Raw genomic sequence first — 27,795 nt, forward strand, 5'->3', positions numbered from 1 at the left:
AAACAGCCTCTGACCTGCAAGGTTTGCGCAGCAGGAGAGCCGCCACCTGCTTGGCACCCTTCTTTATGGGACGTTGGTCGGTAAAGACAAAGACAGCTCCCAAAATTGCCCTTTATGTAACCGCATCGGTAAAAAATAAAGGAAGGGACCCAACTCACACAAAATAACCACGAGCCAGGCCCTCAGCACCGCGTCTGCCGCGGAGGGCGCGGGCTGCGGGCTCGGTGCGCCCGAGGGGCGCCGCGGGCCCGGGGCTCCGGGCCAGGCAAGCCCTGCTCCCAGAGAAGGCCGGGCCGGCCTCCCCGGCCGCCGCCGCCCCGCCGGCGCTGCCCCCGCCCCCGGCCGGCCCTGTGGCGGTGACGTCCCGGGCCGGGCCGGGCCGTGCCGGGCGGCGGGGGCGGTGCAGAGCAGCGCAGCAGCGGCGGCAGCAGCAGCAGCAGCCGGGCTGGCAGCGAGCGGGGCGCCGAGCGCAGCAGCACCACCTCCACCAGCAGGTAAGGACGCGGCCTCTCGGCCTCCGCCGCCCCTTCGTACCCCCGGCGGGAGGTGCCGGCCTCCGGCCCGGCCGCGGCGCTGCCCCGGCTGCCCCCGGCGCCCCTCTCCTCTCGCCCGGGCAGGTGCGGTCGGGCCGGGCACGCGGCGGGGCAGCGCTCCGGCCAGCGCTCCGCGGGACGGACCTGCCGGAGCCGGAGCTTAGAATCCCTCTGGACTGGGCTTTACTTCCTTAAATTAACTGTCATGGAAATTCTTTCCTTTGTGGGCTTGTTTGGTTTTTTTTAGTATCATCCGCTGTGAAATTCCATCCCTTGCTTCAGAAACATTTCTGTGCTGGTGGGATTGTGCTTATAAGCGAAAATAAAATTTGTATAGGCTTTACTGGCCGGACGCAGTACGACTGGTAGTTCAGTGGAAAAACATCTTCTGGAGTATTTCTGCTTGAAGTACTTTTGCAGGCTGCGGTTTGGAGAGCAGCGTGTGTCACTGTGATGTACAGCTAAAAACCAATACCCCATTCCTGTAACTTGCATCCATTACTGAATAGGAAAGCTTAAAAGAGTTCATCTCCTTAATGGTCTAGAATATGACTTGCAGTGCAGCAGTTATATTTTTGGTGCTCATCTAATACTCGGCTCTCAGGTTCTGAACTAGTAAATGCCACCAAGGCCTGTAGGATGGAGGTAGCTGAATTAATAGTTGGCTGGTTCTGTAAAAGGATGGTTGTTATCTGCGGTTTCAGCGAACACTGCTGTCTGCCAGCCCTGTTTTACAAAGGTGCAGAGAAGTCGTATGTCGTGACTTGTGCCCTTTGGTGCTCCCGGAGGGAACAGACCTTTGAGGCGACCTAATTCCTTACAGTTCAGTTGGCATCGCCGGGCTGCGGGCGGCCTATGGACCGGGTTCACAGCCAGCCGAGTACAAAGGTTGCCCATGGGACTGAGTCTTCCTTCTGCTGCAAGTGTGACAAATTAACAGGGTGGAGATGAACTCATGAGTTGAATGTCATCTGCGCTTTTAAACTTTATTTTTTTTTAGTGGAAAAAAAAAAAAGCCGAACAAAATTAGAAATATTTTAATTTTTCACGTGTTAATTTTTAAAACTTAAAGGTATAAGCAAATGTCTTGCTGTATTTGTTTAAATACAATAAAACTGCTAACACACAAATTAACTCTTAAATGTTTATGGAATAACTGCAAAAGAAAGATCTCGGTATTATTGAGGTGGGAGAATAAATATCAGAATTATCAGAGCACAAGTTCCAAACCTTTGTAATGTTGCTTTTAATAACGTAGAAATTAAATTTAGTTTGATAGTATTTTTAGTGGATGGGTTTTTAATGTGTCTCAGTTAATAAACTATTTAGTGAAGGCACAGTTATGCCTTTGACTGTAAAACTATAAAGCCAGCAATGCAAACATAAAGGCAGTAAACTTTTCTGTGAGACTGAATAGCTTTCTGAAATAAAACCATGTCAGTATTAGTTTGCAGAAATTCTAAATTGAACTAATTTCCCCACCCCCATTATTTCTAGTCAGAGGGGACATTGCTCTATAATCTGCACTAAGTACTGTGTCCTTCAGCCTCCGGCATTGCCATGTGCCTTTGTTTTGATACTGGGTCAGTATTTTGACCCATTAACAATAATGTTCTCATAAGGAAGGTGAACTAGTGCTTCCTTGTGCCTGGTCTGCCAGGGTGGAGAAGGCTTTGTGACCCAATTTAACCTTTGTATTTTTGTGGTATTTGATAACACTGGTCTGAGGAAAGATTTGAGGTTTTAGAAATTTTGACAGTCTTATGTGGCAAAGTTGAGTAGGGACTTTTTATCAGAACAAAATGTGAAAGCATACGATTAAGCTGGCAGGTTCAAAATGAACAAAAGAGGTGTGGTTTTGGTTTTGACCCAATGTGTGGTTAGTTAAGCTTTGGAAATCCTTTCTGAAGTATGTGGATATTTAAAGTTTACAGGGACTTGAAAAGCAGTGGGATGAATTAATGGAAGAAAAGCCCACTAAGGCTGACTTGTGCAGACTACCTGAAGTAGCTCAGGGAGTCACCAGACTGAGCACAGAGCTGGAACAATAGACTGGAAAAGTACTGTCAATTATTTATAAAATTTTTGTATTAATTTCAGGCATTGACATAGTGCAGACAACAGACCTGCCCGTCTGTCCCAGCAGGGGTGCTCTTAGGAAAATTGTTCAGTGAAGTTTTTGAGAACAGCTGAACCAAAGGGACCAGGTATAGAGATAACGACTCTAAGTGATAATTCTCAGGAAATGATTATGAGTCACCATCAAACATGAGTTTAAGTGGTGCTGGGGGCACTTCTGGCACCTTTGTACTTGTTGACATGGATATCTTTGATCAACAGAATTGGCACAAAATATGAAGGAGACCGAGTAGGGCTTTCAGACTCTGTTTTTGATGCACTGCTTTGGAGGACAGGAGATTTCTGATAAATTCCAAGGCAGTATTTGAGTACAAGATACTATTTTCAGGAAGAAGATCCCATAATGCAGATGGGTAAAGTCGACTTGGCAGCAGTGCCATGGAAGCAGATCTGAGGGTTATGTGGGATCACAAGAAGCACAGGGATGCAGTACTGTTGAAGTTCAGCATTTAGCTTTTTGTACTAGTGCAGCTTAAGTTAATAGAATAATGTGTCCAGTTTTGGCCACAGCCTGTTAAGGAAGATAAATTCAAATGTGTCCATCTACCAGAAATGGTCACCAGGGCTTAGGAAGGTTTTGGAAAATGGATCTGCAGAGAATATGTGTGTTTGGAAAGTGTGTTCCACAAAGCTAGACAAGCTCATTTCCAGCAGAAGGAGATGAGATGAAGGAACAGGAAGATGCTAGAGTATTAAAATTAGTGAGAAGTGGTTTGTGTTCTGCTGTCAGTGACTGTATTGAAAAAGATGAAACTAGTTTGCACCAAAGACTTGATGAAGTTCTTAAAATCTGTTATGCCTTAGGGAAAACTGAAAGAAACTAAGGTTGTGCAATCTTATTTCTGCAAAGGTTTTTGAAAGTCAAATAGTATTTGTGTTAAGGATATATTAAAAACACTCCTCAAAACTGTTTTACTTGTTCTCATGCAGGGGCTTGAGCTTGATGATTTCTTCAGGTGCCATCTGTATTTGGGCTTGAGTTTATGTAGAAAAAAAGTAATTTCAGTCCTCAAAAGATGAACAGTTTCTCTGATAAAATCCTATAATCTTTGAGTTGCTGGTCATCTCATGTTACAGCTTAAGGCACTTGGTTTTAAAATAATTAGTGTTGAGGCAAACTACTGCATTTGACAGCAAAATGTTGTGGTTTAGGAGTATAGCCTGTAATACTGTAGGAAATGTAGGTGTACAACCATACTGTGATTTAAACCAGGAAAATCAGAGGGATAGAACCTGAGGTATTCATCATCTACTCTAGAATATACTGCGTGTGGCTTCATGACTTGTGTCATAGTGTTATAGTGTCTTTGGGTCTGAAACACTTTCAAAAAGGGCTTTCTAAAGATCTAACAAAAAAAAAAAATTGCCAAATATCATTTTGTATCCACTTTTTAAAGTATGAGAAGGCATTTTAAAATGGCAACATTTTAACATAGCTCACTATCTATTTAAGTTTCTACTTTGTTATTTCTTGGAATGACTGTTGTAGGTTTGTAGTAAATACTAGTGACAGTGACTTGTGTTTCTGAAGTATTGATAGATACTGTATCAATATAAAGAACACAGAAAATTGTCGTTTTTGAACTGACAGCTGTGGATGAATCTTCCCTTCCCCCCCTGAAAAACAAAACCAGCAGCTTTGCAAAGCTGAATGAGAAGCATCAGCAGCCTTCATGGTTTTTACTAAGGCTCTGATGTCAAGAAAAGGACAGATAAATCCTTGGGCACTTTAGTCTCTGGTAGACTGATTTCTGTAAGTAATGACCATATAAATTTAATATATGTATTTTATCGGGGAAAGCATGCTAAAGCTGCCTTTTGATGGCATCTGCCTAAGTGGCCATCTTAGACTACCTATTCAAAAGTCTGATTTAGCCAAAGCAAGTTCTTGTTTTATTGTTGTTGTTGAGCTGTGTGTAGAGACACAGCAGAGGGTGATGAGGCTGGGGAGGGCTGGGTCTGTTTGGTTCTGCCACTGTTCCAAGGTGCTGCAGCTCCAAGGCAAAGCCTGTTGCCATCTGTGGACAGCATAGCCTGGCCTTGAAAAGGTAGTTTGGGACTCCTTGGTGCACCTACACATCCTAACTTCTTCCTGCTGCCAAGGGAGTTGCAGCCAGATGACATTTAACCTGCAGATACAGTGCTGGCTGCTGCTCCTGTAGGTATGTGTAAGCTCTGCGAGCTGAATTGCAGCTACTGTCAGTAGCAGGGCATGCATGAACGGTCGATTAAGTGTGGGTTGGTGTCTGGCTGCTGTGGCTGCACTGCAAGTCATACCCAGGCATTGTGTCACTCCTGAAGCACTTCTGTCAAGCCAAGGGACCTTCCTTGCACAGTGAATGCTTCCACTTCCTCTGCACATGTCTGAGTGAAGGACAGTTCCTTCTTGCTCCAGGGAACAAGAGATGGATGAGGCATCCAGAATTCAACTTCACTTTTTGTATGCACAGCTTGCAGTGCTGCTGCTGTGCAGAATGTGGCCAGTCTCCAAACTGGGATACGGTCCTGGCAGCGCCATGAGCACTGCCAGAACGGGGGTGATCGCATCTGTATGTGCATCTTTTAGGGCTTGTTCCACTCTCAGAGAAATCAATGAGAAATTCTCAGTCTTGAGCTGAAAGTCTGAATGAACCCTGGTTTTGTAAGTGCTCAACAGAAGGCCTTATTTATCATAAAAGAATTTCTTTTGTGTTTTTAAAGCAACATCTCTTAAGAGAGCTTGCTGAATTTATTTTGCAAAGGTAGTTAAACAGACAAATTAAGAATATTATTTACATAGTGGATAATTTTTTTCACAAGCAAATTTGTTTTCCTTGTAATTAACAAGACTTAGTGGACTGATTTGAAATTTGTGGAGGGAAAAAAAAAAAGAGAAACAGAGAATTTACCAAAGCCAGTTGTTCACAAAAATCTCTTCAATATCAGCAAGATCTCTGGCTGTATTTCACAAAAATAGCAGCAACTTTCTGAATTATATCTAAAAGTTTCTATGGATTCTTCAGGCCTGAGCTGAAGCCACTGAAATACTGTTGCTTTATGCATTTTGAGCAAGTTCAGATTTGTATGGCCCAGAGCTCTGTCCCTCTCATCTGCTATATTGTCTTTGTTGCCATGCACTCATCAAAGTTTTGATCATGTCAGGTGCATTCTCAGTGTTCCAGATGCAAAGGAGCCCAGCTATGAGGTGATACTGTAGTAGCTATGTTTAGGAAGAAGCTGCCTGTGGGAGAACAGCATGTCCTTCTCCAGTCCTTAGGTGTGAACTGTGCAGGAGGTCATGCCTGTGGTGAGCTGATTACACCCCTTCCAAGTTCACATCTCTGTTTTGCTCTCTGCTGATTTCTTCAAGTGCATTCCATCACCACTGCTCTATAGTGAGGGAACTGCCAGCAATAAAACTCTTTCACCAAGTCCTCCGTGCCAAAGAGACACAGTTTTGCTGTGTTTCCTTTTGCCTTGTCGAGGTGAGCACTGTGTGCAGGCACACCAAACCTGCTTATCATGGCACTCTGCTTGTTTGAGGGGAGGCATTGGAGAGTTTTGGGGGAAGACGCTCTGTAGCTGCTCACCCAGTTCAAAGTTTAGCCGTGTGCAGTAAGCTTTTGTGATGTTTGCCTTGCTTATGTACTGCAAACTTTCCAGGACAGGCAGCAGAGCATTCAGGAGTGAAGAATCTGACAAACATTTTGATGACTTCAATTTTAACAATTCTGTCGGGTTGCAGTTTTGTAAGCAGTTGGGCTGAGGTAATTGACTGCTGGACCCTGAAAGGAGAAAATCTTAGTGGCTGCATCTTCTTGCCCTTGCCAGCAGTGTGGATGGTAATGGGGCTCCTTCACACCACAGTGCAAATGGCTGGCTCTGCAGAAAGCAACAAATCCCATCACCTTTCTCTTTTCCATATCTGTGAAAATCCATATCCATATTTCCATTTCTCTCTGCAGAGGTAGAGCAGCAAAGAGGAGGGGAGGCAGACAAGGTGTGATCAGTCATTGTTGTTCAGCTCACCCTCTCTCAGGAAGCCACAACCTATTTTGCAGTCTCTTAGACCTGTGTAACCTGCACTGCCTCTACCAAAAGTGAGACAAATGCCTCCAGAGCCCTTTGCATAGAGAAACAGAGACATAAAGAGTATATGTAGGGAAATTAAACACAATCATAGAATCATGACCTGGGTCAGAAAAGACCCTAAAGATGATCTAGTTCCAAAACCCTACTGTAGGCAGGGACACCCAGGCAGAGTCACATACAAGAACACAGTCATAGAGTAGGATGGGAGAGGATTTTAAAAGATCATGGACTTCAAAGGGCCCTAGGATAACATGGACTTTTATTACTGTGTAAAGATAAAAACACTTGGGTTTAGTTCATGTTTTAGGGCTGAGAATGAGTTTGTTTTGGGGATGTTGTTTGTTTGTTTGTTTTTGGTTTTTTGTTTGTTTTTTGTTACCTGGGATACTTTACAAAGACAGAGAAACTGGTGATATAAATAATTGTCTCATTTTTTAGGCTCCTACGGAGTTATTTTTTCAGTGTTTGCTGATTGCTTTAAAGCCTTGGCAGTGTTCATGCAGGCAGCCTTTATGGCAGGTGCTTGTGTACACTAATGGCATTCTGCAGTGGATTCTATCTCTCTGCTGTACAGCAAGGAGTGTTACTTATGTGGACTTGCCAGGAATGATACTGTTTCTCCTCTCATACTTGTTGGCTTACTGTTCAATGAGAGTACTGCTGGGCCTGTCAGTCCTCCTCTTCCAATTTTTTTTCCAAAACAGACCCTCTAATAGTTTTTACAGATTTTAGTAACTGATCTTCTTTTGGCTGTGGTTAAGAGCATTGCTTCAAATTTCAAAGTTCTTGGGAAACAGGAGAGGTGGGCTGTCATAGTTGTGTTGAATTGGGGCTGTTGGGAACAAAGCATTCCTGTTTCTTCTGTACACGTGCAGTTTTGCAGATGGTGGGATGATCTCTGTCTTCAGTTGTCATCCCTTTACAGTACTCTTGCATCTTCTCAAACACCTGAAATTAGTATGGTCAGACACTTAATCTTGGATTATTTGGACCTTGAGATAGTGTTTGGTTCACTGCATGAGTGTCCTCTATTAATTTTTTTTTCTTTGGGTGTTTAGACATCCACTATGGAGTTTTGAAAAAGTCTTACACCTTAGTATTTTTTTAGATCATTTATGCAAGAACAAATTTTAAGCTTTGTTTAGGGAAAGGATGTTTTTTGAAATACCTTTTATGTCATATTCTGATGGTAATCTGAAACAAATTTTAGATCTTGTTTTATGTTTTGCTGTAAAGTTCTACATCCTTTCAAAGGAAAAAGATTATTTCTTACTAACCCAGGGAGAGGAATGTTAGCCATGAAGTTTCTTAGCCTTTTATCATGCTGTACAAGTCATGTCTTGCTCAAAAGGTCAACACCCACAGAACATGTTTTTTTACAATTCAGTGGTCTAAGTAGCTGCTTTTATTGTGGCTGTATGAATCTTTCCTATTATCAATGCACATGTAGTCTTTTGATGGTATGACATCTGATGCTATGGCTATTTTTGGGTTGTGTGCTAAATCATATATATTCAACACCAAAGCAGCAATGACAAACATAAATAATGTGTTGACCATATACTCTTACAGATTATTCTTTCAGTTTAAATCCTTGCAACTTTTCCCAGTTTTGCATACATGTATGTATTTTTGTGAAATATTACATCAGATTTCTTTTAACTTAGAACTAAAAATAGTATATTTTAGCAGCTGTTGGAGTTTAGCTTCTTTGTTTCTGTTGCCACAGAGTTCTGTGTCTGTTCACATAGTAGTCAGCCTAGCAAGGGTTCTAATATATAAAGCTGGTTCATAGACTTTCTGTTTTTTTAAATTGCTCTTTGCAGCTTCTCTTACAGCCTGGGATCAGTTACTGATCTCTTTCTAAAGAGTTGGTTTTTATTTTTTTAATGCCTTGGAAAATGCAGTTATATTATTTCCTGATATTTTGTTTGTTTGTTTTTGCTTAATAAAAGCTTGGGATTTTGAGTGACTAATAAGTAATGACTGCTTGAGAACATAGGATAGAAGTGGAAATTTATATGGTTAAAAAAAAAAGCCAAAACAGCTGTTTGAGATAAGTTGTTTTAGTATTAATCCTGGTCTCTTTACAAATCTCTTTGGGAGAGAAGAGGGCAGACAAAAGGCACTTCATATCACTGGTGTGTTTACTGAATGACTCTGCTGCTTTAGCCCAAGGGAGGAGGTAGAAGCAGGGAAGCAGGGGAACAGGAAACTACTGGGAAGAGGAGGAGTATTTTAGGTGAGCTCCTTCTTAAGGAACAAGTGAAGGGTGATGCCTAGGTGGGAAAGTATGAGGAGTTGAGAGGACCAAAGGGACTGCAGCAAGAGGAAACACTTGAAGATTGTAGTAGAAGAAAAATGACTGCTTTTGTGCAAAAGAGGTTAGCATCCGGGGCTGCCCTTCCTACCGTGCCTGGGCAGGACTTTGAAGCCATGCTTTCCTCATCAAATGTAAAATGCTGCCTGATCCCTGTACATGTCCAGGCACTGACCTTGGGTGTGCCTGCTGTGGGTGTAAGAGCACGAGACCTTGCAATTTGGGCTAAGTATTTCACCCCAAGACAGGTAAAGATTTTGGAGTGACATCTGAAGGTGTGCTAAGGTGTGGTTAGTGGTAATTAATGAAAGCTAATTGGCTTATGTTTTTCTAGGACTCAGCATGTTCTCTCTTGTTTCCATTGGTCATCTTGTTGGAAATGTCCAAGTAGTTTTTAGGATCCAGGTAAGACAGGAGCCTTCTCGAAAGGAGCTGTTTCTTCCTCACTGTGCATACTTAAGGGAGAAATTTGAATGGGCAAGATGCAGCTGTGTGTGAGGCTGCTGTAGCTTTGTTTTGTTCAGTTTGATCAGCTGCTTAATTTTAAATTTATGGCTTAATTTTGTGTGGAACATTTTATAGGCAGGCAAACCCACAAAACTCTAACAAGTAATCTCCAGTCTGACAATGAAGGAGGCACATCTGTGTGAGGACTTTCTTCCCAAGTGTTTAATTTTATTTTGTTTCAGGTCTTTGTGTAAGGAAAAGCAGTGTAACTTGCACACATGTAAAGGCAGAGGAGAACTGAGTTGAATGTGAAGTAATAGTCATCTTTTAAGAAAAAGTAGTTTTATGTTGTGAAAAATTAGCCTAGTAAACATGTGAGCAATGTTTGCTGATTGGTGAGGGTGCTGTTTATTTTTGAAGCTTGTGTTTAGCAGACTTGAAGTTTCTACCATTGGAAAGCAAGGATGGCTTTTTTCCTTTTTTCTGACAAATCACTTCCCTCAAGCATCTCCTGCAAATGTTCAGACTATGCTGTATTTCTAACATGAGCGAAAAGCTTGTACTAATACGTAGGGAAGTAAAGGAAAATTACTGTGCCTTCTCTATTATTATACCTCTGTCAAGGTCTTTGCATCTGTTTCAATACTAACCAGAAGAAAATGTGGGAGGAGAATGAAGGGTTTTTTAAAGTCGTCCCTTAGCTGAGGAGAATTCCCCTTTTTTCAGGTACCAGGCTGTATTCCAAAGGCTTCCATCCAGCTGGGACAGGAATGGCATGGTGTGGAGCTTGGGCACTGCAGGCTATAGCAAATAATGGGATGCAGACCTTGGTTCAGTGATAGCTGATATCACCTCTTTGCACTGTTGAATGTAATGGCAGTCAAATTTTGACCCAGATGCATGTGATAGCATTCATTTGGAGCTCAGCAGAGTGTAGAACATAATGAATGCTGCAGTGGATGTTGTTAGCATGTCACCTGGATTGGCTTCCTGGGTTGCATTGTGTCTTGCTCATCATTCATCTGCCTAGATCACTCTGGTGCAATCTGGATCCTGAGCTGATATTTGTTGACAGCTTCACAATGTGTCTCCCTCTGGATCAGACTTCTTTTTTCAAGATCAGCTTCTGCCCCTAAAGAATCTCTGTGTGAGTTATTCCTAGGACACATGCCTTTTTTTTTTCCATTTATGTTACACTACTTCCAGGATATCCTGCCTTTTGTGTTTCACAACTTGCTGGCAATGGGAAGGATTTGCATGGCGTCAATCCTACAGATGAGCATGCAGCTTTGCAGGCTCTTTGTCGACTGCCTATACCAAATCAGATTGCAAATGGAGTTTGTACAATCGAGCAAGTAAAACTTGCTGCATCAGTGTGGTTTTCTGAGGATGAAAGAGATGCTGGCTTTTGCTTTGCCTATCAGCCAGGCTTGGTGTCTAGTTGTAAGGGTAGTGGAGAGATGCAGGGCAGAACATCTGGTAGAAGCAGAATTTGAAGATTGGGAAGAGAATTTAATCAAAATCTGTGTTTTCTTCTTTGTTTTCTGCCTTCCCTAGTGAGGAATGACCAGTGTCATACCAGTTAGAACTGGATTGGGAATGGCTGTCAACCAATTTCAACTTGAAAGCTGTCAACCTACAGTTAGCCCTGCTCATCAGGCTGAGGTTTGGGGAGTGATGTGGAGGACACATTTGCTGCAGGGAGCATTCCTGTCATGGCAAGCTCTGCTCATGTGTGCCCAGCACTGCCTGGGAAGCGCTGCAGTAGAACGTGCTGGCTCTCCATGTGAGCCAGCCGGAAGGAATACTTTGTGTTGTTGCAGGCTATTGTGAGTTGCTGCTCTGACGGGGACTCCTTTGGCTTTTCAAAGTGATCCTTACACCAGATGATAACATGCTGAGCTTGTTCTGGTCAGCAAAGCCCCTTGTCACCATGCCAAGAGCACCCTCACAAAGAAAGCCCTATGCCTTTCACCTCCTAAAATGCATGTGGATTCACTACATTCCTGGATCAAAGTAGAAGTCAGTCTTCCTGTTTTGAAAAAAAACGGAAGTGTGGAGAATACTGTTGCTTTGAGATGAAGATCTGCTTTTCAGGCTAATTTTAGGTGCAGCTTAATATGTAAGGAGGAGGCAGTGTAGAGCAGAATGGCTCGACAAGGGGACATCCAAAATGATGAATGCTGGTGTTGAGCAGGGTGGTGTAGGCAGAAGCTGCCACATGGGAAAGCATGCTCTGGAGCAGTGGCTGCTGAGCTGGGTGCATGCTGGACAGGGGAGGCTGAGCACATGGGATTGACCTTTCAGGCAGAGCCTTGCTGGCTGGGCTCAGAGGCTCAGCACAGGGCAGAATTAGCACAGCTCCACTGGTAAAATGGACAGCTGTGGGCCTCTTGCGTTCCCCAAAAACAAAAAGCAGTGCAGAGCATTGCAAGGGGTTTTTTAAATTAGAGTTTCAACTCTAAATGAGAGTTTCTTTCTAGAAAGAATTTTTTTTAAAGGCATTTTGAGGCTGGGAGAAAAGATAAGCTAAGGGATACCTAGAGAAAGGGGAGATGCCAAGTATTGAAGAAGATGAAAATCATTCACCACAATCGAAGCCTATCTTTTATTCCACTGCAACAGTAGAAGAGCAGGTCAGGCAAAAAAATCAGATGTCTGTGTTATACCTCTCTCATGCTTTTCAGTATAAATCTGGTTCAAGAGACCTTTAGTGGTAAAAGCTTACAGGAAGGCTGCTGTAGTTATTAGAGCACTTCCTGGGTGGCTCAGCCTTCATCTCTGAAGCCACACCTGGTGTATTAGGGTTTCCTATGCTGTTATTTCTGTTATGCTGGACACATTCCCAGAATTCTGTCAAAAGCTTCTGTATCAAAGGAGGATCATCCCACAGCACAGGCTACTGAATGCGTGGAGAAATTAGGTAACCTACAGCATCCAGTAAAACTTGAATGAGTTTTATAGAGTGGAAGCTGAAAAACTAAATGCTTTTTTTATAACCTTTGAATTATAATTATGTTTCTCTCTTGTGTTTGAATGTCAGCAACTTTTGCTGACTTGTCACTTCTAAAAAAACGATTATTTCTTAACAGACATGCAGTGATATTTTTATTTTAGGAACTTTAAATTTGTATTCTTCACAGGTCATAACACTGGGCAGTTAGCCAGCATGTTTCACCCTTGTGACTGAAGGCAGCATAGAAACTGGATGTGCAGGCATTTGAGATGGCATTTGATTAATCTTGCTTCCTTTATTGTTCCCAAGTTATTGGAGTTATTCAAGAGGCATGCATTTTTTTTTTTTTGAAGTTAGAGTAAGCTGTAATAACCAGCAAGTTCCTTTCATTAATCACCCAAGTAAAGCAGAAACTGTGTAAGCTGTGAAATTCCTCTGATACCAAAATGCAATGGTTTGCATTGTTTTTTATATATTAATAGAAATAGTTTTTATTATGGTTTTCATTTATTAATAGAAATAATAAGAATTCTTCAGACTTTGTGTTCTTCAGTCAATAAAAGGAAGCACATACCTCCCTGTAATTGAAGACAGGTATGCTATTGTGGAGGGTGGAACAGGACTCTTCGTAAAGAGGGGTGGAGTCTCCATTAAGTGGTGTGATGGATACTGATTCATACGTTGATGCATTTTGCAAAATAGGTCTGTTGGTTGGTTGTGTTTTGTTTTGGCTTATTCTTTAGTTCAGTGGGTTGAAAATTGTATTATTGGGCTGCTTGGTACTACATTTTACTCTTTTTGAATTCAGTTGTTCTTGAGTTCTTGCCTTAAGACTTCACGTAGGTCACTGGGAAGAGGCTGAACCCCCTGTGATTGTTGCTGTCTCAGCACCAAAGGAACTGGAGTTTTCTGGGTTCCTGAGGAAGCACCTGAGTTGTAATAACCCCCCAGGATCTTCATTGTACTTACATTCTACACAATCGTTTCTTTTACACTGTTTTGATTTTTTTCTAAGATGACCTTAGAAGATCTCTAATCATGTGATGATGTCAAACAACTGTACTTAAAAGCTTTTAGTTTTTTAGTTCCCATGAACAATTCAGACCTAAAAACTCATTCCCAAGGAAGACTTTTTACTTTAGAAAGGAAATACAGAAAATCTATGAGGAGTTTACTGTTAGCTTCCCCCCGCCCATCCAAGATGGGTGCTCAGGTTATTCAACCATGTGAAGAAATATCCATCATGAAAGCAGATTTGAAACATTTCTATTTGCAAGGAGGAATTTGAATTAATAATATCTAACTTTTGTGTTGAATTCCTTATCACTGTAGCTTAAGCTCACACGGAGCTCAAATTTTGGGTGAAAGAAAATATATGTGAAAAAAAAAATCTATCCGAAATAAAGAAATGTATTTGCTGGAATATAGGAAGTGCTGAAGACTTCCAGACTGGAGTTCTAAACAGAGTGCTTGAGAGAACTTGGCTTCCTGCACTGTAGACCACAGGTCGAGGAAGCTGAAGAGGATGCTTTGTAAAGCCTTGAGAAGGAGAGAAAACAGGTTGCCTTGTTGTGGGTCCACTGATGATAAGTTTCACATGACCTCACAGTCTTTCCTTCAATAGCAGTACAGTCTCTTCTGCATTGTATTCCTTGTCATTTAAAATCTAGTTATATATTATTTTCCATGAAAAAAAAACAGGGACTGTTTTGTGGTTTGCTATTTTGTAATCAGTGGGGTGAGGGTCTTGCTTGTAATCAGGAGTATGTCAATTAAATGTTTTTGACCTGAGGACTTTGCATGTGACTTTTTGACCTGTTTTCTAGGCTTTTTTATTGACATCATTAGCATTTCTGAGTCCATGGAATATCTGTAAATGCTGAAGCCAGCCAGAAATCTGCCTGGTTCTCAAGTGTTTTTGTCAGAAGGCGTTAGTGCTTACCTTTGGCTGTGTCTGTGTGTATAGTGAAAAAAACCCAAAAAATTGCTTTGCAGACTAGGTGTGAAAACTTGTAAATCAGGCAGAGAAATATTAAAATAGAAAGAAAAAAATAGTCTTACTTTAAAATCTGTGTAAGTGGTTAAAGTAATTCTCCAAAACATTTTCAAAATTGTGTTTAAAATAGTTTCTGTTTCTAGTCTATGTGGTCTCTGTTTCCACTGGCTGAGTATTACAGCTTTTTCTGCTAGATTGAAGTATTCTATAGTTTGTTTTCCATGTAAATATTACATGTACTTAACCTGTCATTACATGACCCTTACTGTTTTTTTATTTGGCAAAGAGTTGTTTAAAACCAGATAGAATTTTTGTGTGGCTGGTGCTGAGCATTTAGAGGAAAGTTGTGCAAGGAGATGTCTTGCCTTAACCTTGGAAGAACAAAGGAATGTGTTTTTGAGGTTAGAAATTAGTAATAATGTATTTTCAGTGGGAAGGATTGTGAAACTAAACTATTGATTTAGATTGCTCTAGAATTTGAGGAAGGCTTTAAACATGCTGCTTTTGATCACAGAAGTTGTTAGAATTAAAAGAAAAAATATAAGAAGATTTAAATATCTTTGAAGCATGCTTAAGAACTATTGCACGTTATCCTCTTCTCTAATTGATTAACTGGATAATAGGTTTAAATGTACCAAATAACAAAACCCCTGGATTTCATAGCAATTGATCTGAAATTATCTAATTAAATTTGGGTTTCCCTCTTGAGTCACCTGGGTGAATCCTAGTGATTTATAGCAGATGGCATTAAATTGGGTTGTGCCTGTTTCTTGGAATTAGTGTTGAGAGAATTAGAAATTTCTTCAAGAATGGCAGTTAGATAAAAGTACTGAGTGGAAGTGTCTGTTTGATGCTTTCTGGTGCTCCTCACTCATATAGGCAAATCCATTTGATTACCTTTCTTGATGGTTTTGATATTGAGTCTATTGACAGCCTGTGGTATATGTAGGCATGTAGCTGAGATATGGTTTGAACCTGTGATGTCAGTTTTGTCCATTAAAAATCATTTAGTCTTTGATTTGTGGACCCCCTGCAATTTCTGCTGAGCACCATTCTCCTAAATTTCTGTCATAAATTTAATACGTGTGGGGTCTTTGAAATATTACTTTTTCTTAATCTCATCTTCAGGGGCTGCCAAACCAGCAGTTATTTTTAACTGTTCTAGAGGAGTATTATTTAAATCCTAAATTTTATTTGGGCCATATCTCTGTGATCTACAAAAAGTGCCCTACTTTAACAGTTGAGAAACACAATGAATGTGAACCATCCTTGACATGAAATAGCTCAAGGAAACTTTGGTAGTAAGTTCCAGAAGGTTTGCTGATGGACGTTCTGTTACATTTTCCTTTTTTTCCCTTTATGTTGCACAAACACAAGAACCAAAAATACAGTTGTTTGGTAAATACTATATGTACATTCTTCTTTTTGAAATGTTAAAAAATTGTATTTATTTTCTGATGATCAAAGTAATGATTTTCTAAATTGGCCTTGAATATCAGAAGTTAGGTTGTGTCCAAATAATTCAGGCCATGCTTATATGTATTTTAGACTTATTTTATTTTTTTTTCTTTTTCTTTCTTTTTTTTTTTTTAATGTTGTAGCTGATATCAGTTGGGAAGATAAGAACACTTGCTGAACAAAATTTTCTAAGCTGTGGAAAAAAACATTGGGTTTGGGAAGGTCTGAGTTTTAAACCTGAATCTTGAAAATTTTATTCATGTTTTGGACATGACTGTATTGCTGTATCAAATATTTTGTTTTTAATAAAGGGAAACTTTTATGTCTACAAAAGGATTGTATGCTCCTTGAGTCTACCTGTAATTCAAAGTTCATTCAGACTTACTTTGTTTATTTTTAACACAGAATCATAGAATGGTTTGGGTTGGAAGGAACCTTAAAGCTCATCTAGTTCCAATCCCCCTTGCCATGGGCAGGGACACGTTTCACTTGACCAGGTTGTTCAAAGCCACACTTTCAGGATGGGGCATCCACAAGTTCTCTGGGCAACCTGTTTCAGCAGCTCCCCACCCTTGTGGTAAAGAATTGCTTAGAAGTACAGATCATACATGTTGGCAGAGATATTTTTCTGTTGTTGCTGGGACTTGTATTGCCTGTGTTGGGAGGAAGGACACTAAGAAATGGGAAATGTGACTCTTATCCTGGGTACCCCTTATCCTGGCAGAGGGATGAGAGATCTTTACTTGGATTTTTTTGGTGGTGGTACCTGTGGTTTTGTGGGGAAGAGTTAACATTGCACTAGTCTTGTATTTGGGAACTATAAGCTTCTGTGTGTGAGCCTTTTGCACTCCGTTTGAGAGTATTTTTAATAGTATCTTTCAGTGTGGTTTTGAAACAATTTGGATTTGTGTTTTATATATTGTCCATAAATGAAATAAAAGTTTACTTTTTATAATGTGATGTTGGAACAGGAGCAGAAATTTTTTCACATGGTTAGGTCTGCGCAATTGCAAGTGCTAGCTGTGCTTTTGACTTAAAGCCCTAATTCAAATCTCTCCTGTCTGACAGGCAGCAGTAAAATTAGTTACCAGAGAGAGGGATCTATACCCCAGTTTTAGACAAAACACACTGATTAAAGTTATTTGTAGGCTGAGTAAGTACAAGCCTTTGTTTGGACTGCTGAACAGGGTTATGTCGAAACGTGCAGGAACAGGATGTACTCGCATTCCTGTTGCTGTTGCTTCCACATTTCCAGTCCACAGCATCATCGGATGGGGAGCCAGTGGTGAGTTACTAGATGAGCATGCAAGTAATGTTTTACTTTGAGACCTGTTTGATTAGACAACAGTAACTCCGTGTGTCCTTCCGCAGGTGGGGACAGGGCTGCTTGACAGGCACTTGGGGTGCAGTGTCCCTGGGTGGGCTGGGGAGAGCTGCCTGTGGGGGTCTTGCAGGATGGCGACTGCCAAAGCATCTTGGGACAACTGAGGTGGAACTAAAGATAATTTTAATCATATTTTGTGTTTAGAGGGCGAGATCACTACAACTATATAAGCTCTAAAGGGTGGAACTTGTGCTTAGGGGGTGTTTGAACTCTAAGAAGCATAAATTTAAAGCATTGAACATTGGAGGTCTAAGGCAAAATTTTTGGGTTGTAGTAGCAATAGTCTGTCCTCGAGGAGGAAAGAAGGAAGAAAAACATAGTTTATGTTACTTAAAATAACTATCTTTGTTTAAGGCTGGTTTTCCTGGTTAAGTGATGATGTGTGGTTGGTAGCTAGATATTATATGATCACTCATGCCCAGTATTAAAGAATAAAGCCTAGATAAAAAAGGCAATAAAGCTGAAGTGCAGATAAAAAAGGGGGGAAAGTACTGTAAGTTGGTTTGTCACTATGTTAGAGCAAGAGTCTTTTCTCATGCTGGTAACCATCAGCAGCTGGATAAAGAACGAGTAGAGGTGTGTCTCCCTTAGTGTTTTAGTTCATTTTAGGAGTTTACTGTTGTACTGAACCTCCTGGTTGCCTGCATTTATGGCACTGCAAGCCCAGGCACCGAACTGGATCCTGTTTGGATGAAACCAACCTGGAAGATGCTCCTTAGACAAACACCTGATAGTCTGCAGCTGTGAATTCATATTCAGTCAGGGGGACCAGACTAGAAATATGTGGTACAAACTAGAATTAGTAAAACTGCCCAGATGTGCAGAGTATGGGCACTGGTCCCTCGGTGCTGCTGTTTCCCTGTTATGCACGTTCTCCTATTGTACTGTTATTTGCTAACAGAGGTGTATCCATTGAGTTTAAAACTTGTCATTCAGATTTATGTCAGGGAAAGTAATGACTTGGAAAAAAAAGTGCAAATAAATATGCTCTCTGTTCCTGAAATTCTCCTTTTATTGACACAATGGTTATTGTTAAAATCTTTACAATTAGTAAAAAAGAAAAAAAAATCCAAACCAGAAATATCTTAAATTGACCATTCAAGTCTTCTATAAGATGTCTTTGATTTTGAATGCATCATATTTTGTTTGCCCTACAGTATGTTCAGTTTAATTAAAAAATATTGTAGGGAGGACTAAAAAGCAAGAAAATGAAAGAAGTGTGTTACTTAGAGCTGAAAATAATATAGGTGTTTTCATTTATCATTTTGTTTCTGAGGTGAAAATTATTGTTATATGCTCTTAATCCCACCGCAATGTTAAATTATTGGATATTTGTTAAGAGAGGAAAATGAAACTTAAACTAAATATCCATGTAATTGAAAAAGAGAAAAGTGCCCATGATAATTGCAATGTGTTTTATTTATCAGAGCTTCACTTTGTTGTCTGATCTTAGATCCACTACTGCCTTAAAAATATCTAACCATCAGATTATCACTGGATTGACAGTTCTTGAACATCTAGATTGAAACCATTGCATCTGAATTAAATAAAGACTGCATGGGCAGGACTTGGTGACCTGGTTTTATTTCTTAGATGAGTTTCCTACCCTCTGAGATTCATCTTTTGTATAAAATATTTTGCATGGTCTGAAATGAAGGCTCAAGTGCCACAAATAAATGCTTTGAGCTGCTGACCCCAATTGGGAAATAGCAGTGGCAGCATGACCATGCTCATTCTCCCAGCTGAAATTGTTCAGGAAGTTTTGAATTTAAAAACACCTGAGCTGCATCTTTTGTGTCTGAATTTACACCCTGACTAAAGGCTTTCCTTAACTCACTTCTTGCTTCTTTGCCAAAATAAATAGGCTGATCTTATCATGTGACTGTGGTGGTTTGTCCTCTGCATGAGCTTCTGTATAGAATTTGTAATTACGCTTAAGGGCTGGTCCTGGGAGCTGTGATTCTGCATAAATTGTTTTCAGTTTACTTTCACATCAGATGCATTGAGACTGTGTGTGCCTGTTCGCAGCCCCAGGGGTGGTTCTCTTTGCTTGCCTGTGCAATGAGAGTGTGTTTGCTCTGTTGCCTGCCCAACGACATCTGCTATTGAAAACCTTAAAGCTATCCCAGGCTTCTTCTAAAATATGCATTTGGCTAAGCCTGGTTTCTTGTAACACTTGGGCAGAACATTTATAACCATTTTTGTTGTGTTTTTGCTTGGTAATTTTTACTCTTTGTTGACTTTAACAGAATCTTGAGCAGGGATGCACTTTCTTGCAGCATGAATGTTAGATTAATAAATAACATTTTATACATGATGGGGATTGGCAGTAACATTCAGGTAATCTATCTGAGATTAAAATCAGTTGGTGAAATGCAGTTGGACTTTGATCTCAATCTTCTAACCATTTTCTGAACAAGAAGTGAATGTGATGTTCTTGAGCTGGATTTCTTGTAACTCATGGTTCATAAAAGTACTGGGGCTACGCAGCTGCCTCAGTCCATTTGAGATTCTGAATCAGTAGTGAGAAAAACAATCTGTTTGTCTTTGGCTGTGGCAAAATCTGGGCAAAGATTAGTCCAGAGTCTATAATCTGCATGACCCTGTACCAAGGTTTAGGGATGCCTAGAACTTTCTTAAACCTTGTAGAGAGCAGTGTCTTGCCAAAAAATGAGAGTTGAGCTGTGGTCAGGATGTGGCTAATGTGGAAGTTGTTATGGCCTGCAGTTTTCTCTGCTGCCAAGATCCTGTCAGTGCTAATAGCAGATTTTGTCTGGTTTGTTGCTGCCAGATGCCAAGTCTTTACAGTACTTGGCCTTCTGTGAAAATACAAAGTATTTGTGAACACTACAAGAATTTGAAGTTATTTTAGAGTCACAGAATGGTTTGAGTTGGAAAGGACCTTTAAAGAGATCAAGTCTTACCCCTCTGTCCTCACTAGGTTGTTCAAAGCTCCATTCAACCTGACCTTGAAGGTTTCCAGGGATGGAGCATTCACAGCTTCTTCAGGCCAGCCTCATTGCAAAGAATTTATTTTTTACATCCAGTCTATATCTATCCTTTTTCAGTTTAAAACTGTTGTCCCTTGTCCTGTTACTAGGGACCTTGATAGAATGTCTCTCTCCATCTTAGAGGCTTCCTTCATTTATGGAAAGGCCACCATAAAGTCTTTCCTGGAGCTCTCTCTTCTTTATTCTGAACACCCCCTACTCTCTCAGCCTTTCTTCATAGGAGAGATGTTCTAGCCCTTTGAAAATTTTTATGGGTTTTAAGTGCATTTTATTCCTAAATCATATATAACAGAAAATTTTTTTGAGATTGAGATGATGTAAATTATCTTTATATTTTGTTGTAATTACTGTTTTTTTTTTCTCATAGGAATGGGCCCATTATACTCATCTTTCCAAGGAAACAAAGGAGTTGCTGACATAACATGTCATTTCTTGGAGTAGCTTTCTTGTCTTTGCTATTAAAATTGTCTTAAATGACTCTCATGATCCTTTATGTTAAGAGAAAGCTTTCAGTCACCTCCCTCAGAATTACTGTTATCGATGTGATCTGTGAACTTGGCAACAGGTTCAATTTATTTATTTATATATATATATATATATATATATATATATATATATATATATATATATACAATATTTGAGTAGATTTTGACAAGAATCTTCTTTTTTTAGTTGCATGTTTCTGAAGGGAGAGTTTCTCCTGAGTTCACTGGTCCATAGCAGATTGTCTGTGTTTCAGCTCATTGCCTATAAAATACACCCATACTTTTTGTAATAAGTACAAGCTGATACAGAGAGAGGAAAAGGAGTTTGAAACAGGTAATGTAAGTGTTTTTAGGAACTAATTCTGTCTTGAAAGAGTTATGGATTCTGTACAGTGAGGGATGGCAATAAACAGTTCCTGGATTATACCTGTTAATTCACAGATGCTGATTGTCATTAGTTTCTAGTGTTTTCTCCTCTAATAAAGTGGCCAAATCAAAGTAGTACCATTTGAAAACATCTGATTTATTTGCTGTTTGTTATATTGGTAGTAAGTCAGAAAGTACAAATATATTTTTTCCCTGCCCAGGCTCTTTGTATTGGTTTGAGATCAAGCATCTGAGGTTTCCTGCACATCCTCTAGCACCCTTTGATGCTGCCATCTGAAGTGCTTAGTTTATTTGATTTGACTTGGCTCCTGGCTGAGTATGTATTCTTAGTTTTCTAAAATATCAGTCCAATTTACACTGATACCAGGAGTTTGGCAATGTTCTTTACAGTTGTACATTAAAAAAACTTACCAGGCAAATGTGTCTCTGTTCAGTTATTTATACATATGTATTTATCAAACTGATAAAACTCAGTGCAGGTTGGTTGGTTGCTTATTTCTATATTTATCTCGTTTCATTTGATTATTTTGCAGCAAGAGGGTTATATAGCTGAAGTTCAAAACTTGACAAGACATGGGTTCAGAGAAGAGGTCAGAGGTGTGTTGGTCACCCTCAGGAGCCCTTGGGGTATTTCTGAATTATTCACGGAGGCAGCCATAAAGAACCAAGTTACTGATAGGCTCTGGCTTATGATTCAGCTCTTGACTTTCTCTGCTGGAATTGTAGAGCTGCTTGAATGTCAAGGGCTTAGCATCACTCATCTAAAAGTATAAAATAGATGGTGTTGTCACTAGGTAGTGTAGGCTTTCTACTTCAAGTATTTTTCTGAAAAAATATTTAAGTTGTGCAGAGTTCTTGAATTGCTGATGAATTAACAAAAATTCAAAATCCCCCAGTCAAAAGTGGGATTTGTTTTGTGGTTTATGTTTTTCTGTTTGGTTTGGGTTTCCCCCCCTTAAATTGGTGGTTAGGAATATTCTGATTTTTTTTGTATGGAGGATATGAGCTTTTTTTGGGTTTATCTGTGTTCACATGAGTTAGAAATAAATTACTGGGATTCAGTCTGCCTCAGCCTCTTTTTGAATCAGCTGGACAAAAGCTGGTATAAAATGCAATATATGCTTGCTTTAACTGGTACAAGGCCCTGCTGTCTGCACCAAGATGTGCTTTTGCTAGCATTGATTGTGGTCTACAGAGGATTAAAATTCTGGTGTCCTGATTGCTTACCATAATGGTCAGCTTCTGCAGTCCAGATTATGGAAGCCAGTGGTATTTATATGATAAATAACCAATATTTTTAAGTGATCCATTTCCTTTGAAGTATTTGTGAATCAAATTAAGGACTTTCTTAGTGGTTTGTTTTTTTTTTTTTTATTTGCATAATTAGATTTTCTACTTTTTGTGCTGGAGGTGAGGCCCCTTGTATTTGGTAGACTTAGGCCAATTGGTTGCTTTTGTTTTGCCTTGTATACGAAGCTCAAAGAGAGACTGTTGGGAGCATAGGCTTAAAAGAGAATAAACGTATCAGGTCTTGTATTAGGTCACCTGAAGATGAGCAATAGCTTGGCAGCAGCACATGCTGGGTGGGGAAACAGGGCACTCTAATTTGACAGTAGGAGAGTATGAGATGTAGAAGATGAATGGGTGGGGAAGGCTGAAAAATGACATAACCGGAGGAGAATTTAAAGTGCATTAGCTTAGAGAGAGTCATCCTCAACCTTCAAGAAGTATTTGCTTTTTCTCATGTTTACACTTGGGAAAAGTGGCACATGAGGATATAAACAAATATACTGTTAAAGTGATACCTGAAGGGGTTTTGAAGTTACTTGACCTTGTTGAGGCTACTTATGGAATATGATTTAAGCCATTATTCTTGAGCACTGCTGCCAGTGCTATACAGCACCACTACTGCCATGGAGATAGTTAATTCCAGAGTTCACCTTGTCTGCTTGAACTACTCCAGCTAGATCTGCAGGAGTGCATCCTATGTGTTCTTTATATATGATGAGATGGCTTAAGATACTTTTGATTTTTCTTTGATGCCTTTGTCTGTTTGGTGACTTCTGCCTTGCTGGTTTCACTAGGGCTGACTTGCAAAGCCTGAAAGCGTGAAGTTGAACAACCTCTTTCAAAAGTGTTTTTATAGCCTTGTTAATTTGTTTTTTCTAGTCCTCATTTCTCTTTTGTAATGCTTCTGAAGTGGTGTCCAGACAATATCTAAGGAGCCTTTTCTTTAATTTTAACATTGCTGCTCAAATTTGATACTGTGTTTTGTGTTTTGCTACTTTTCCTTTCTGTTTGTTGCTATTACTGGAGCAGGCATTGCTGTTGGTTGAAAGTGCTTATGCAGGTCCCCTTGGCATACTTAATTCTTGGTTTGTCAGGAAGAAAATAACTTAGGTTATTTTAATGAACAAGAACTGGGACAAAGACCTCTCTATTTTCTTAGTAGGAACTAAAATAAGAATAATGTTTTTGAGAGAACGGTAACTTAAAAAGCTGTCAGAAGAGCAGGAATTGCAGAGGAAATAATCAGATCTTGATTCTAAGACAAACTGAGTTATAATTTATCAGGTTCATAGTCAAAAGACCACAACCTCTGTGGTTAGAATTTTACAAACTTACCAGCTGTACAAAATTCATCTTGGTCTTGTACAACAGTAGTTAAATTGGACAAATATTTGCTAGTTAACATGACATATATGTTGCTGTCTTCCTTTGCTAAGTCTCATTTGATCTTCCATCTTCCCCACTCCTTGTCATCTTCTCACTTGTTACATTTCAAACATTTCAGAATGTTTGCTGTTTGTCCTCTGCTGGTGTACCACAAGTGATCTTTTCAGATCACTTGTCCAGCCTCTCTTGTGGGCTCATTTCCTCTGCCACATCTGCAGAGTTGGTATGTTTGTTAAAATTGCCTTAAACTCTCCTTCCTCTGGATTTTTTTGAAGCTTCCCTGTAACCTCCAATAGCAGATTTCCTTGTCCATGTGAGGTTTATTTTTATTGACAATACTGAGAATTTTGCACTTAGTAAGCAACACCTGAAAGACTCTTGACCTTTCAGAAATCTGTTCAGTTGATGTACAAATTATTTTGGATAAGCTTCCTACAATAGGTGCTTTTTTAATGGGCTACATTTTTGTTATATTAAAGGTGCATAGACATTCACAAGTGCTGATTGATTCAATATCACGCATTTGAAAAAGCATAAAATACATGTATTTCAAAACTGAGGGTTCTTGGGCAATGCTTGTATCACCTCATTTTCAGGATGGTACCATACATGAAATTCAGCTGCTGTGGGGGAAGCTTCCTACCATTAATAGAATTCCTTCCTTTTAACAGCTTATTTTGATGCAATAGCCATTTAAATATTTGCAGATAAAGTAGTGTGGGTTTTTTTTTCAAAGTACATGTTCTTGCTCAGACCATCTCCTGCCTGCATCAGAACTTCTCAAGGTGGTCAGGAGGGGAACAGACAGAGCAGGGAGCAAGACCAGGAGGGCAGCTGGGGTGAAATGGCTCAAGCAGCAGTTAACACACAGGAAGGTGAGATGGTTTAGAGGAAGCTGTACAGGTCTTTGGCTAATCCTGATCCTACCACGCCCCTTCTTCTGCTCCTAAAAATTTGTTCTTCCAGGAGCATGGATGTTCCAGACAAAGGTATTTTCAGAAATGATATGGAGTATTGCAGTTGTGTTTTACTGATTGGGAATTGCCATGTTTAGTGTAGAGAAAATAAGCTTTCCTCCTTTGCTTAAAGCATGAGGGACTGTCTTATCTTTTCTTATTGACTAGTAAACACAACAGCAGAGAAGGCATTTCCTATGTGCATGTTAAATACAAGTTAATACAAATACAAAAGAGTGGTTCATCTGGAAATACTACAGAAATCAGTTTCTGCTGCTCAGTATTGAAAACATGCAGATACATGCAAATACACAAATAAGAAAATGAGCATGCTATGAGAATAATTTCATCAGCTGTTGTGCTCGAGTTGTATCAAGCAGCCAGAGGAGGCAGCTTTAAAAGAAATTTTTATCTAGTAATTCTCAGATGTGAAGTGATTACTCTTTGTTTTACATGCATACATCTACAAAAGGTAGTGACAATTAAAAAGTTGGAGTTAAGATTTTCAAAGCAAGTTGGTTTTGAAGGTACTTCTGGGCTGTGCTATATTGTCCAGTTTGGCAGAAGTCCCTGTGTCGCAGAGTTACTTTGCTGAAGTTATTTTATGTATGAAAAAGCTGCAGTGTGACGTGGATAAACTAGAATGTGTTAGAGCAGAGTTTTGCAGTAAATTGGAAGAGTAAAGAATAAAAATGGTATCAGTTTAATACTCAGTTAAACAATGGAGCTATAACTGTATTGTAATTAGTTCAAATAAAAATAAATCTCTACTATAGCTGCAGTTCATTTGAAATACTGTGTCACCTGCAGTAGAATGCTGCATGCTGCCTGAGCTTTGATTTGGAGAAGTTTCAGTTGAGCAGTAAACTAAGGTTGCAAAAATAATTTGTCTGACAGTAAGGTACCACTATGTATGAATGTTTTTCTCTGTCTAGTCTCTTCTCTGTGTTTATAGAACCTTTACCAGAGCAGTCTCGTGTGCCTGCTGTAATCAGCAGAATTTTGGGCAGCTCTTAAAAACATAAATGCAATGTGGTTTTAATATGAAAAAAACCCTGTGTTTTACAATGATAATTTACTACTATACGTATTTTAATTAGTTTATTTTCCTTGGACTTAGCCATTTTAGTGAGTTACTGTTTGTTGTTTAATGAAGTCTAATTTTTCATTTGTTTTAATTAGTTAATTGAGCAATCAGTACAGTGCCTTGGTATAGCAGACTGTTCATAGGATAGTAAGTAGGATCAGATCATGCAAATGCATGCCTCTGGGCTCTGGCAACAAGTTTAAAATTGCATTAGTATATTTTTCCTTTCTAGTATTCTTTCACCAGATGGTAGGATTTGATTTCCTTTTAAACAGTCTATAACACCCAAATGTAGTTGTATTACATTCTTTTAAAATCAATACTACTTAGGTAAAAAGAAGTGGGAGGAGGATAGTGTGTTAACTTTCAACTGAGAAATTCTTAGTTGTTTCCTACACTCAATGTGTTGTGTAGATAACTTTTTGAGAAAAAAAAGTCATTAAACATTCTCCAAAAGGGGGATTAATAGTGTAGGAAAAAAGTTACAGAAGTATTGGTGGGTGTTTTTTCTTGGAATCTGGGCAGTGATTTGTCTTGCAAGTTGTTTGAACACTAGTTCTAGAGTTTAGCCTGTGCTGAATTTGATAAGTACTCTTATTGATAATTAAGGAAAAGTCTATTACTGCGTACCAATTATGAAGAAATAAAATCTGACATTTGAAGGAAGAGCTATTAAGTTTACCAGCTTCAGGCAAAGGCTTATTTTATTACTATCTCTCTTGTGCTGAAGAGAGAGAAAAACTCCAGTACCCCCGAGGTCTTTCTATGTAGAAAGAGAAAAGGGCACCTGGCTTCCCAGTTTCAAGCATAACCTTTGCAAGTTCTCTTCATTTTGGAGATATCTTAATTGTGGAGACCAAAATGATCCAGCAATAAAACCAATTAATGCATGTTAAGTGCATTAATTGGTTTTATTGCTGGATCATTTTGGTCTCCACAATTAAGATATTATCATGCATATATACAAATATGCATGATAAATTATTTCGTCTCCTTTTTTGGAAGCATCGTTCAGCTTACTGCTTGTGTTTCATGGTGTTGCTATCAAATTTGTTGCCTTAGAGCTTTTAGCATGGGCATGAGTCTTGTTGCTTTCATTGTTTTCAGAAATTATGTGCTCTTTTAGCAGTGTGATGGACTGTGCATAGATTGGATTTAGATGGATTCGTATCGGGAAAAAAAGTTTGTTCCCACTGGTAGTTTCTGTTCACTGTAAAATGCTGGTCTATAAACTGGCTATTCAAGAGCTTGTTCAGGGATTGGCTTCCTGCACCTGTCTCAAGGCAACGGCACAATACATCAATGGGGGTGTAAATAATAGAGCAGATAATACCTGGTACGTTTTGATATCCAATTTCAGTGTGCTCCCTGCCAGAGTCCCAGCTGACAGAGATGGAGTATTAAACCCAAAATGTTACAATTGGTTACTCAGCTAAAAGACTGTATTTATTAAAATTAATTGTCCCATTAATAACTGACTCACTTGTCTTTAGATTCCTTTAATCCAGTGGTATCTTTGATGTTTGCAAAGTCTTGGGTACTTTTCTTAAACTTGCATTTCCTAGTGGTGGCTGAATTCAACCACTGCTCTGTCCTTCAAGAGGATTTTTTTCAGCTTGTGACACTCCTCTGTTATAATTTATAAATGAAGAATGAAGTTGTCTTAAGAATATGTAAGAATGCAAAAAGCCCTGTCAGTGAACAAAGCAGAAGCATCTGGATGTGAACTGGGGAGGTTGGATTCCTTTTTACTTAAAATTACTGCCAAACTTTTGCCAGAGTTTTGGCAGTAATTTTAGGGTTTGTTTCTCATGCAACATGGTTGTGTCCAGAGCCCTGACCATGCTACTTGGAGTGTAAAAGAGAGCCTTGTTTTTAGTGGTTGTGTG

The 27,795-nt window shown here is 39.6% G+C and overlaps 1 protein-coding gene across 6 annotated transcripts in view; it reads left to right on the top strand.

Moving 5' to 3' along the window:
- Positions 1-350: 350 nt before the first annotated feature.
- Positions 351-27,795, top strand: part of MYO6 (myosin VI) — a 110,508-nt gene continuing 83,063 nt past the window's right edge. For 2 of the 6 annotated variants that reach the window (XM_064412474.1, XM_064412475.1), the window contains exon 1: positions 17,186-17,205. In XM_064412474.1, coding sequence (XP_064268544.1) covers positions 17,192-17,205 — 14 coding nt within the window. In that variant the 5' untranslated portion in view covers positions 17,186-17,191. Of the gene's footprint in view, positions 495-17,183; positions 17,206-27,795 lie in introns of those variants that run through there. The other 4 variants (XM_064412476.1, XR_010358350.1, XM_064412473.1 and 1 more) reach the window with 4 other exon arrangements.

This window comes from Passer domesticus, chromosome 3 (genome assembly GCF_036417665.1).
Source record: "Passer domesticus isolate bPasDom1 chromosome 3, bPasDom1.hap1, whole genome shotgun sequence".
Classification (NCBI taxonomy): domain Eukaryota; kingdom Metazoa; phylum Chordata; class Aves; order Passeriformes; family Passeridae; genus Passer; species Passer domesticus.